The sequence below is a fragment of the Equus quagga genome, chromosome 5 (genome assembly GCF_021613505.1).
Source record: "Equus quagga isolate Etosha38 chromosome 5, UCLA_HA_Equagga_1.0, whole genome shotgun sequence".
NCBI classification, from domain to species: domain Eukaryota; kingdom Metazoa; phylum Chordata; class Mammalia; order Perissodactyla; family Equidae; genus Equus; species Equus quagga.
Window position 1 is genome coordinate 13,818,464 of NC_060271.1, and position 13,246 is coordinate 13,831,709.

At 52.6% G+C, this 13,246-nt stretch overlaps 1 protein-coding gene across 1 annotated transcript in view; it reads right to left on the reverse strand.

Moving 5' to 3' along the window:
- Positions 1-1,089: 1,089 nt before the first annotated feature.
- The window catches only part of LOC124239216 (E3 ubiquitin-protein ligase RNF220-like), a 193,915-nt gene continuing 181,758 nt past the window's right edge, over positions 1,090-13,246 (reverse strand). Inside the window, exons 4-6 of the mRNA XM_046660711.1 lie at positions 5,629-5,674; positions 2,066-2,167; positions 1,090-1,215 (exon numbers count right to left, since the gene is read on the reverse strand). Coding sequence (XP_046516667.1) covers positions 1,090-1,215; positions 2,066-2,167; positions 5,629-5,674 — 274 coding nt within the window. The remainder of the gene's footprint in view (positions 1,216-2,065; positions 2,168-5,628; positions 5,675-13,246) is intronic.

Sequence of the window (13,246 nt, forward strand, 5' to 3'; positions counted from 1 at the left end):
GAAGAGTCAGGCTTATTGTGAGAGATTAAATATGGCCACAATCCTTTGCAGCTCCTCCTATCAAGAGCTGCATTTCCTTCTCCCTTGATTATGGGTTTGCGCAAGCTTTGCAACTTGCTTTGCCAGGTGATGTGTGAGTTTCAGAGTCTAGGCCTCAAGAGCCTTTGCAGCTTTGGCCTTTGCCCTCTTGGTGTGACACTGCCCTGAGACTGCCAAGTAAGGAAGCTGATCTAACACCCTGGAGGATGAGAGGCCACATGGAAGAGAAGCAAGACAGCCCCATCTCCCAGACATGTGGTGAGGCCATTTTGGACTTTCTAGCCCAGCTAGAACTCCAGTTGAATGAGTTGCATGAGTAAAGAAAGGCCCAGTCAACTGACAGAATCATGAGAAATAATAAACTGTGTTAAGCCACTAAGTTTTGAGATGGTTTGCTATGTACCAGTAGATAATAGAAACATACCTAAACAGGTGATCACAAAAGAGGATGATAAGGGCAATAACAGGGACACACAGGGGTCATGAGAAAAGATAGCTAATCCAGAAAGGCTTCCTGGAGGAGATGGTGTTTAGGCAGAATGTTGAAGGATAAATAGAAATTTGATGTTGTGGAGTAAAATAGTCCCATTAGAAGAAACAGCATGTGTAAAAATGTGGAGGCAAGAAAGGAATGGCATAGCTGGGGAGTGGTTAGCATTAATTTGGTGTGCGTGGCCCACAGGATTCACAGAGGGCAGTATTGGGAATAGAAGCTGGAAATCCAGGTGGAACCTACATCACAGAAGGCTTTGGTGCCATGCCCAGCACGCCTGGCCTAAGCCTGGCAGTTACTCTTCCTAGTTTAGTAGATGGTGAGGCTGAAGGCTGTGGCTGAAGTAAGAGGAAGGGCCTCTGAAGGCAGGGCTCTGTCTATCCCTTTGGAGTGGAACTCTCTGGGACAGAGCCTTGTCTCCCTATCAGACCAGAATTCCCTAGTGTTGGGTCATTTCTCCACCTAAACCGGGGTTGTCCGAGTGAGGGCAGTGTCCCCTAGGGGCTGGACTGGGCTGCCTCTCTCAAACCAGGGTTCATCAGGGCAGGGATCCCTCCTCAGGGCTGGCACTTTGGGTCCCATACAAAGGCATCCAGCGGAGAGCTGCCAGTGGAGGCTGGTGTCCAGCCCACCCTTGGTACTCCACTCTCCAAGCTCTGCACCCCAATGCTGGGCTCTGTCAGCTGGGAGGAAAGGGTGCCCAAAGAGAACACCTCGATTCCAACAAAGCCTTCGTGTGTGCCAGCATGGCCCCTGGTTCTCTATGCTAGATTATAGGTCCCTGCTGTCTTGTCTTTCGGCATCAGCTCAGCGCTGCTGAGTCAGGGCCGTTTTTCCCTTTTCACATGGGGGCTCCCTGAGAAGCCCTGTTGCTATTTAGATGAATGTTTCTTGGAGCAGGGCCCTGTTTTCTTCCATCTGACTGGGGCTCCCAAAGGCAAGGCTCTGTCTCTCCTCAGACAGAAGCTTCTGGGGGAAGTTCTTTCTCCTTCCCACCCAAAGAAGGTCCATATAGAGCTGGGATGTTACCTGTGGGCCCTGCTCCTGCTGTGATCCCTTAGGATTGTGTGATTACTCCCCTCCTACTCACCCAAGGCCCTCATGGGCAAATCTGCCCCTCTCTCTCTGTCTCTGGGTCTGATACCACCGTTTTGCAGGACTGAATAGGTATTTGTTCGAGGGATCCTAGCTTTGAAGTCAGAAGTCTTCAGGTGATTCTGGGCTAGGTCTCTGGGCCATTCATGAAAACCCACCCCATAGGATACCTCCCGACGGATGCGATGCTTCAGAGGTGCTCAGAGGCCACCAGAGCCCAGGGGACCTTGGCATCACTCCCTAAAGTCTGTCTATTTAAGGCCCACTCCCTGACACCTGTGCCTTCTGGGTTCAGTATGGGGCATTAGACACAGAGGGAACCAAGCACAGTTCAGGCTTCTCCCGTCACAGCCTGAGGAGGGAGGAGTTCGCACTGGCCCATCCTCTAGGTTCTCATCCAAGCGAGCTTCCTGCTCACACCTCTCCCACCCTCCTCACCTGGTATCTGTCTGAATGGTGCAGGTCGTCCGTGGCAGAGGAGTGTGGTGACGCTGTCGGAGACTCTCCTTCCCTCTTGATGGAAGCAGACAACAGGAGGGACTGGAAGAAGAAAAAGGACATGTGGCCTCAGGCTGAATGAGACCTATAGTCGGTCCCCTAGGGTTCCCAGTCCTATGGGGATTTTGAGAGACAGGCAGAGAGGAGGAGGGCAGAAGGACAGAGGGACCTCTCTTGAGTTTCTGACTGGCTCTGGTGGGTGTGGTCAGGCCCTGGGAGTGTGGTTGTGGGAGAGGATGACTTGATTCCAGGGATGGGTAGAGACCCCCTAAGAGGGTCCAGACCTTCTAGACCCCAGCTAATCTCTGCCCCAGTGGGCCAGGACTCACAGTCCACTCTCAGTGGGCTGAGTTGATACATGCTTTGTTTTCCCTTAGCGAGCAGAGACTCTGGGACCCCCCTGAAGGGGTGGGGGTAAAGCCACATACCTGCTGCCCTGCCTGCCCCTAATACAGGCTGATGGCAGCCCTGCTACGGAGACAGTAAATTAAATAGCATGTATGAGTTTCCTATGTACAGCTAGGGATGTACACTGGGTCCACTTATCCCTGCGCTGCGGCGATGACCCCAGCAAAAACCCCAGCAAAACTAATCCCCCCATGTCAATCCTGCACGGCCTCTTCTACATACGCCCGCAGTTTAGATTAATAAACTGTCTGCTTTAAATTGTGTACGAGCACCACAATTCTAAATACCACATGGCACGTTCAGCCTGCTCTTGCCGGCTCTTGCCAAGGCCTGTTCAGCTGCAAACTGGGGGCCTGGAGGCCTGAAAGCAATCCATACTTCCTCCCCCCCCCCCTTCTCCAGCCTGCACAGCTCTGAGCCGGAAGCATACAATTCCCTAGGAGGCCTCCCCAGCCTAGAAAACCATGCCAAATCGCCAGTGACAGCCCAAAGAAAGCAATTTGGAAAAGATGGAGCAGCCATTTATCCTTCATCTCCGAGTGAGCCTTAGGATGTGATCCGCATGCGGTGGCCATGCCGCACATCCTCAGGCAAGGGCCCTGGGAGGGAGGGGCGGCTGCTGGTCTGGCAGGGAGCCCTGACTTGGCCTCACCCCAAGAGCCAGAGGAGAGAAGAGGCTGGGAAGGGCCTGGGGTGGGCATCCCTGCCACTTAGAGCCCCTTCCTCACCCACTCAGGCCCAGTGAGAGGCCTCGTGGGTGACTCAGCTCCAGCTCAAAAAAGAGGTGGGCTTTTAGGCAACGTCTTTCTCTTTCTCTGGTCCCAAGGAGGATGCTGAGGAAGGGAAACAATGTGGGCCCTCGCTCCCCACCATGAGAAAGCTCACGCTTGTGTGCTTTCTCTCTCTCATTCTCTCTAGGTTAGAAGCCCTGAGAGGCCTCGGCATTACACCTGGGGCAAGCGGAATAAAAAAAGGTCACTGGCGCTTTTTAAACATGGACCAAAAAGCAGTAAAATGTGTTTTGAAAAAAAAATCCCGGCATTAAATCATGACTTTTTGCCTGGCTCTTCGCCTCATTAAAAGTGGCCTTTTGGAAGGTAAAATTATCATTGTAAGCGATAAGATCTTTAAGAAAATAATTCACGGCTTCTTCACCCTTTAATATGATAGCCGCCACCGGCTAATTTTTTTCTTAATGGCAACGAGGCCATCAATCTTGTCTAAGGCCCCCTAGCCCTCTCTGCCTCCTCCCTCCCTCCTACTCCCTGTCCTCTCAGTCTCTTGCTTGAACCTTCTACCTTATGCCTCTTCTGCCCATGACCTGCTTCCCTAAAGCCTCGGTCAAGGCAGAGCATAGACCCTGGAATGGTCAGCTTTGGGGGTGTGAGTGCATGTCTGGAAGTGGGTGAGCAGTGGCCCTGGCCTCTGAGTCTGGTTATCAATATGCCTGTGTTGGTGGTTGTGGGAATCTGCATGTGTTTAAAGCTTCCTGTGTGAGTATCCTGATCTAGGTGTGTGTGCACCTGTGTATGTGGGGATGTAGGTATGGACATGGATTGTGTCTGTGTTTGTCCTTAGACCTCACTGGGGTCCAATCTCCAGGCCTGCCAGTCATGCTCAGGTGTCATTGGTTGTGGTGGCCCACCTGGCAGCTTGTCCATGACCTACCTTCCTTAACCACAACCATTGAATGCTGCAGGCTGACTCTCTCCTCTATGATGCACAGCTGCCTGGCACCCTGACCTTTTCTCTTTAGGGCTGGGAGGGCTTTGCTTCCTTGGCTAGGGCCTGCACCAACCCAAGGCTGGGCTGGGTTCTCTGAGCCTCCTCTGTCCAGCTTGCTGTGTTGAGCAATTTCCTGAATGAAGGTGCAAAGTCCACTCCCAACCTTTTTAAAGGCCTTCAGGGGAGTGGGGCCAACCCCTGGAGGTAATATGGTCACCCTGGCTCCTTTTCCCAAAACTGCCCTCTCAGCGGTCACCACTGTCTTTAAGACTTCTACATACAATGGCCTCCTTCTCCAGCCCTTCTCTATTTGCCTGCTCACCACCCCTTACGTTTTGGAACTGTTTTCCCTTGGGAGTCTGGGATACCATGCTCTCCTGTGCTCCTCCTGTCTTGTGACTGTTCCCCCTCTGTCCCTTCCTGGCTCTGGTACCTTATCTTGACCCTAGTGCAGGAGTCCCCAGATTGTCTTCTTGGCTTTTGCTCTGGTCTCTCCATACACTCTCCCTGATGGATTTCATTCTCTTCGGCAGCTTCAATACTCACTCCTCGCACCTATAAAAAGGGCTAGGGATTCCTGCCTTTACAAGTCACTGGGAGAACTCTTAAGAAAGCATGCCTCCTTACTGAGGGGGGGGAAGGGAACACTCAGTGAGTGAGGGTTTAGTCCTTCTCCCCAGGTCCCCACTCCCTCAAAATCATCACCTTTGGGGAAGCAGTACCATCTGCCTCTGTGGCCGCCTATGGGAGTTCCTGGTGCAAATTACGTTATCGTGCTGAGGCCTCTCTGGTGCCTCTTTTGAGCCACCTACTTGCCCTTCACTCTTCCTTTCTCCATCTCATGCTTTCAAGACTCTCTCCCATTGTGTCTGTTCAGAAAGGGCAGGCTGTCTCCTCAAATGAGCCCAACATCTTCCCTGGCTCCCCATTACCCCCAAGACAAAGTATACACACACACACACATACACACCCATGGTCTGGCTTCTAAGGCCCTGCACTATATGTCTTGACCTGCACTTCTATAATTTCCTTTACCTGCTACAGGTCACCTTCCTTCTTCAAGTCTCCCCAGCCTTAGTGTCTGAGTCTCCCACCCCCCAGGTCATTCTTGCCTTTGAGCCCTGTCCTGACTGGACAAGAAGGAAGTCAGATGAGCATACTCTGGCTCACACCCAGGCCACACACACACACACAAACACTCACACACACACACACTCTCAAGCACACAGGGCAGCCTAGATCTCAGGCTGACTATCAAACTTTGGAGATAGTTGGGGATCTAGGAAGAGTTCCTTTTTCTCAAGAGGAACCAGTTCCGGGTGGGCCTAGGTTCAGATGAGTAGGAGGAAAACAGACAATTGTCCACCTACCTTGGGGGTGCCTGGAGCCATGGCATCCTTCAGAAGGGAATTCTTGCTGCCAAGAAAGAAGAGAACAGGGTGACCACTCCACTGACTGCCCAGGGCATGCAAGAGTAGACTATCGAGAAGACCCCAAAGAGAGAAGGCACAGCCAGCCTAGCCCAGCCCAGCCCAGCTCAGCCAAGCTCCACCTGGTCCAGTCAACCCCAGCTGGCCCTGCCTAGCTCAGCCTCCCTCAGGGGCCAACGGCCAGAGCTGGCTCCTGGGAGGGGGTACAGACACCAGGCATCGTAGGCTCCCTGATGGATCTGAGGGAAGGAGCTTTACCTGACTCCTGGTATCAGGCCTGAGGATTCTGCCTGTACTGGATGCCCCCTTCCTCCACCCCCATCCCTAGCCTGCTCTTAGCTCCTATGGGATTGGGGTGATGGAGCTGACATGGCTCTTGTCAATTCTCCCTCCAACACGCTGCAAACTGCGTTAGGCCAGGAATGATCTCCCCCTGATTCAATTTGTCAGCCCCAGGCCCTCCGGCATCGGGCGCGGCAGGCGGGCGGGAGCTGGGCCCTGAAATATGGTGGGTGGCTCGGAGCAGGCGGGGGCAGGGGCGGGAGGTGATGGATGGGCTGTGGGGGAGGCGAGGACTGTGTTTAATAACAAAATTGGTATGCAAGGCCACATCCCGCGCTAAGCATGAGTGATCCAGAGCCACAAAGTATTACAAATCCCCGCTAAACAGATGCTGACAATGGAACAAGACGTATCAAATCAGATCCACTTCAGAAACATTAATATCCCTGTTCCTGTCCCTCCCTCCCTGCTGCCCCCACTATGCTCACCACATCTGTGCTCATACATTCACGCAGGTGCACACGCACACACACACACACACAAATACATGCACACAGAGATGCTGGCTGATACATGCAAAAGGCAGACACAGCCCATTCACCTAGGGGCCCTGCACAGACACACAAACAAGCTATACAGGTAGAGCACACCCACAGAGATTAATAAAGCACAAAAGACACACAGACACACATCCAAGGCAGGGCACACAGTGACTCACCGGGCACATACACAGGGAACACCCACAGGGTCAGACATAGACACACCCAATATGTGAGCAAAGGCATAGGCAGATTTGGATAAAGTAGCAGTTCTCACCTGGGGCCATTTTGCCCCCAGGGGACATTTGGCAATGTCTAGAGACATTTTTGATCGTCCTAACTGGGGGCAGAGTGTTTGCTACTGGCATCTAGTGGGTAGAGGAGATTACCCATCCTACAGTGTACTGGCTAGCCCCTCACATCAAAGAATTATCCAGCCCCAAATGTCAATAGTGCCGAGGTTGAGAAACCCTGGTATAAAGGCAAATATACACATATCCTATCCACTGTGTCTCTAGAATTCTATCCACAGTCACACAGATGCACAAGCACAGAGTCTTATTCCCAGAGACATGTCCATAAAGGCACATTCACAATAGTCACCCAGACCTGAATGAAGTCATGCACCAACATCCACATAAACACGTGCATAGATCCAGATGCACATGTGCACCAACACACACCCAGACACTCACATACCCACAAATGCAGAAACATGTGGACACATACCCACACAAATAGACACGTATATCACAGTGCAGGGGCCACCAGACTCGGCAGCAGGGTGAGGCCAAGGTCTGAGTGTAAAAGCAGAGCTGTCTGCCTGTCTCATCACACAGGAGGGGCATCACAGACTGGGAAGGACAGCCAGTCCAGGTTCCATTCAGTTACATTTTGTTCATAAATGGTCCCTGGGTTCCTGCTCCGTGCCAGGCCCTGATCTAGCATTGGGGATACAGAGAGGAAACTGAGCTGCTCTTGAGGAGCAACTCGTTTGTGAGTTCATTACTTTCATCATTCCCTCACTCAGTCAGCAAATACTGACATTACCACTGGGCCGGGCACCGTGCTGGACTGATAGGTACAGAAATGAGGCATCTGCTGTACAATGCTGTTCTCCCTGGGCCCCTGGACTGAGGTCTGAGTATTATCTGAGTGGGATCAGGTTGGAACAGAAGAGGAAGGAATGAACAATTCTTGTGCACCCACCACATGTGTCAGGCATGGGCTGGTACCTTATGTGTGCCATCTCTTTAATCTTCACGAAAACTTTACAAAGTTGACTAACAGAGGTTAAGTGACACCTCTATGCTCACACAGTCCGTGCTGAGTTTGGGATTTGAGTTCATGTCTGACCAAGTCTGAAGGACTGCTTTTCTATCGCCCATGGCTAGGATGGAGGGCAGAGCTCTGAGTTCTGTTTCTCTCTCTGCTTTGGGGAGGGTTCTGCTGGCTCTGGGCTTTAGTTTACTCTGCTGGTGAGTAGAAATGGGGACATTTCGGGTCAGAACGTCCAGCCTCTCTTTTTGCCAGTCCTCTGAATCTTTTCCCGGCCACCCTCTTCCCTTTCCCTGGAGTTGGGCTGGTACTACCCTAGACTCCTTCCCTCTCTCTGAGCCAGCACCCGGGCCCTACCTTTTCTCCAACAACCTGATCAACTCCACGTGTGCTTGGTCTCCTAGAGACAGGAGTCTGGCGAAGGGGCCACCTTAGAGAGGAGAGGCTAGAACCCAGGAGCCGCAAGCAGCAGGGCTCCCGCCCAGCTCATCTGCTCTGTCTTCCGTCCCTCCCTGTTTCCACAGCCCACCCCCAACGATTTCCTCCCTTCTCAGTCACTCGCTGCCTAGTGATCCATGGGTTTTAAATTATAACTGGGACCCAGGAAACGCGTTCCTAAGTACAATATTCATGGGCTGGGCTGACACTTTTAATTAAGGTGATTTACACTGAATTATCCTTGGAAATAAAGAAATGGTGCGCTGCCCGGGAATAAACCATCATCACCAGCCGCCTTTGTAAGTTACACTTCGTTTTAATCTATTTGGGGAATTGTTTATCTAGTTCATTACCCAACCAAACACCGAGGCCGGCCTTAAATAAGGCTTAAGTGGGGGTGGGTGCACTGCCATCTCCACACCCTGCCTCTCCTCCAGAGTCACCCAGCCTCCCTCTGGCTCCTTCCAGCCCTTTTAAAGCACTGACGAGACCTCTGGTTTCCCAACCTAGAGGCCATATCTTGAAGTGGCTCTGGAAACCTCCCAGAAAAGGTCTCTGAGTTCAGGCCCTGCCAAGCCATGCCCCACTTTCAGCTCTGTGCAGCCCCTCCATGTCCAAGGCTCTTTCCTTTCTCTGGGTGGAAAGTCCTGTCTGAGGGCCACAGAGAAGTCTGGGAGCCACCCCCAACCTGCCCTTCAATCTACAGCCCCTGTGAATATTTCTGCCTTTCTGTCTGTACACTTCCAGTCTCCACCCCCTCACCATCCCTGAGACATCTTAGCTTAGCATGCCCAGAGCCCTGTCCGTTGTCCTCCTTCCCTCAGATACTTGCTTCTCTGCCATCATCACCCAAGTCAGAAAGCTCTTTCTAGTAAGTACCCCACAAGTAATCAGCTAAGTTCTCTTGCTTTTCCTCCACCAGTCTCTCATCATTCCCTCTTCTCTGTTCCCACTGCCACTGCCACTGTCCTAGGTCAGCCTCATCACCTAGTCCCTGGACTCTGCTCAACCTCCTTACTTGCCTCCCTGTTTCTCCTGGTCTCCAGAGCAATTCTACAGCTCAGCTCTCTGATCAATGTTCTAATTCCCCTGCTACATCCAGGGCAACCCTCCAGCATCGAAGGTCCTCCACTATCTGTCCTCAATCTAACTTTGCTCTCCTGGTTCTAACTAGCCCAGTCCTGGGGTCTGTTGGAGCCCCGGTGCAGCACTGAGAAGGTGAAAGGCAGAGACTGGGGTGAGGGAGGGTGTGTGGGCACAGCCTACAATCTTGAATGTAAAAGTGCTTTGAAAAGTGACGCTTCTTCCTGTAGCCGTCTGCGTGTCCATGTGCCTGGGGAATGAGCATCTGTGGGAAGGGGTTCTTCCAGGGCGTGTGTGTGTGTGTGCGTGTGTGTGCTCATAACTGTGTGTGTTGGAATGTGGGTGTGTGTGTGCCTGGCTGTTGTGTTCCGTGTTTGCGCCTGTGTCCGTGAAAACCAGCCAGCCCTAGTTTGGGAGCTGGAAGGTCCCTGCTTCTCTGTGTGAGCTCTTGGGTGTGTCTGAAATAGCACCTTGCTCCAGGGGGCCTGCTCTGTGCTGGGAGGCAGACGGAGGCAGAAGCACAACACCAGGCCCACCCTGAAGAGCTCCTCCAGGAGCAGCCAGGTGGGAGAGAAGGACCCAGGTGATAGACAGGCACCCACAGACTGAGGAGCTGGCTAGGCTGAGGGAGGGGAGGGAGGGCAAGGGAGGCAAAGGCAGGGTAAGTGAGGGAAGGGGACAGCTGGAGCGAAGAGGAGAGGGAAGAAAAGAGGGGAGCCGAGAGGAGAAGCCAGCATAGAGCGGAAGGGAAAGCGGAGGATTGGAGAGCTGGGGAGGAAGCCTCTGGCTGCATGCCATGAATGGGGGATGCCCTCATTTGGGCTCTGCCCAGGACACTCTGAGTGATACACACACAAGCTCTGCCCTCCTGGAGGACTCAGTTTCCCCATCTGTGAAATGGCTGGTCGAAGGTCCCTGTCAGCTCGGGGAGCTGATAGCAGGGAGTGGAGGAGGGAGAGGGGTCTCAGGAGCCAGGGTGCCACATCGTTTCCCAAACTCCTCTGCTTTCCTTCTGCCTCCCGGAGAGCCAGCAGGGGCGGGACAAGGGCAGGCAAGGCTGGGAACCTCCCTGCGCTACCCAGGCAGCGCACAGCCCTCAGCCCGGAGGGAGCTGACACGCTCCTTGGGAATTTATCACGCACCCAATTACAATGTTAATTGGCAAGTTCCTGAAATCAATTAATTCGCAAATTTTTTCCAATTAAAAATCCAGATAAATCACGAGGGCGGCAGCGGGCCGGTCCAGCCTGCAGTCCGGTGGGCGCAGCGGCAGCAGGGAGGGGAGGGCAGAGCGGGAAAGGGAGGGGGCGGCGGGCGCGGCTGCCCTTGAACGCCTTTGCCGGCCGGTCGGACTGTCAGCGCGCCGGGCGCGGCGGGGCCGAGACAGATAAAACCATCGACCCGTCGCCGCCAGCGCTTCGGCTTTATCGATCCGACGGGAATTTCACTTGCTGTGCAGATCCCGCTGTCCGGCTGTCAGACACCGGTTGGAGGGGGGCGTGCCAGGGGTTAGGGGTGCTGGGCTGGGCCTGGACGTGAGGGGCACAGAAGTGGGGGACGCAAGGCATAGCCGTGAGGGGCGGAGCAGACGTGGGGGCTCTGGGTGGGGAAATGGACATGGGGGTAAGGGTGTGGAAGTAGAGGATGCTCTGGGAGGATGTAGGCGAGGAGCGATTGGTGCAGGGTCAGGGGTGGGGGTGGAACACTTCTGTGGGTGGAAGTGGATGTCCTGGACAGTGCAGGGTGGGGCCACCGGGACTAGGCTGCAGTGTGGCCCCCCCTGAGGAGGCAGAAAGAGAGCTTGGGTTCCCATTTGGGCACCCCATAGACCCTTAGGGGTGCACTGCTTTTACAAGGCGCTGCAGGTCCCTCCACATGACTGCGTCTATTCTCTGTTCCTGTAGAGGGAAGTCCTCCATTGAAGCAAATTACCCAGGGACCCTCCTGGACAGCCAAGGTATGGAACTCAACTGCAGAAGGATGCTTCTTTCACTCTCTGCCTCTCCTAGGCTAGTCCCAGGTGTGTGTGTGTGTGTGCATGTGTGGCGGAGGTGGGGGGGACAGTGGTTAAGAGCATGGCACTAGAGTCAGATGGCTTGGGTTTGAATCTTTACCACTTTACAGCCTTAGAGAGGTCACTTAACCCCTCTGTACCTCAGTTTCCTCATTTGTAAAATGGAGTTAATAATTATTAGCTACTCCAGAAAGTTGTTGTGGTGAAGATAAAATAAATTAATGCAATGTAAAGTACTGGACACATAGTAAGTCTTCAGGATTATTATTATTAGCATTAGTATAGTGTCGTGGTAGTTTTAAGTGTTCCCACAAATTCTTCGATATTCTTCGCTTATAGACTATTTTATTCTCCTCACTTGATTGTGGGCTGGACGTGGTGACTTGCTTCTTTTTTTTTTTTTTTTTTAAAGATTGGCACCTGAGCTAACAACTGCTGCCAATCTTCTTTTTTTTTTTTCCTGCTTTTTCTCCCCCAAATCCCTCCAGTGCATAGTTGTATATTTTTTAGTTGTGGGTCCTTCTAGTTGTGGCATGTGGGACGCTGCCTCACTGTGGCCTGATGAGTGGTACCATGTCCGCGCCCAGGATCTGAACTGGCGAAACCCTGGGCCGCCAAAGCAGAGCGTGCGATTTTAACCACTGGGCCACGGGGCTGGCCCATGGTGACTTGCTTCTTTTTTTTTTTTTGAGGAAGATTAGCCCTGAACTAACTACTGCCAGTCCTCCTCTTTTTTGCTGAGGAAGCCTGGCCCTGAGCTAACAACTGTGCCCATCTTCTTCTACTTTATACATGGGATGCCTACCACAGCATGGTATGCCAAGCAGTGCCATGTCCACACCTGGGATCCAAACTGGCGAACCCCAGGCCGTTGAGAAGCGGAACGTGCGAACTTAACTGCTGCGCCACCAGGCAGGCCCCCATGGTGGCTTGCTTCTAATGAATAGAACAGAATATCCTGGAAGCAATAGGATATGATTTCTGAGATTAGATCATAAAAGACATTTTGGCCTCCTCCTTAGCCTCTCTCTTGGATCACTTGCTCTGTGGGAAGTTGGCTGCCATGTCATAGGGAAACTCAAGCGGCCCTGTGGAGAGATCCGAGTGTCGAGGAACTGAGGCCTCCTTCCAACAGCTATGTGAATGAGCATCTTAGGAACGGATCCTGCAGTCCCAGTCAAACCTTCAGATGGCTGCAGCCTTGGCTGACATCCTGACTGCAGTCTCATGAGAGACTCTGAGCCAGAAGCCAGAACTACCCACAACTACCCAACTAAACTGTTTCTGAACTGATGACCCACAGAAACTGTGAGATAATAAATGTTTGTTGTTTTAAGCCACTAGGTTTTGGGGTAATTTGTAACACAGCAAAAGATAACTAATACTTCTTCCTTCAAAGTTCAGCTCAGGCCTCACCTCCCTCAGGAGGCCTTCGCTGCTCTGAGCTGGGTTGGGCCCCTCCTCGACGGTCCCACAGCTTCACTTCTTCCCACAGAGCAGTCTCTAGCCCTCGGGGTTTCTATTGCTGGCTCTCCTTGCTCTCAGATTATGGACTTCTGAGGGCGGGGCCATTTCTCATTCACCTTTGGATCCCTTTGGGATTAGAGGAGAGGGTAGGAGGAAGGAGAATCAGTCAAGTCTGAAGTGGGATCAGGAGTAGTGGGGCAGGCTGTTTCCCTGCGGCAGACGTATTTTCCAAAGATGGCTGCGACCATCTCTCCCATCCCACATGCTCTTCTATAATGTGAAGAATACGCCACTTCTCCCATCAAAAGGTGGGGAGGATGTCCGCTCCCCTTGAATCTGGCTGGGCTAATACTGCCTCGACCAATAGAGTATAGTGGAAGTGACCTTAAGCGATTTCTGAGGCTAGGTTATAGAAGATGATCCAGCTTCCATCTTGTTGGCTGGAACATTTGCTTTA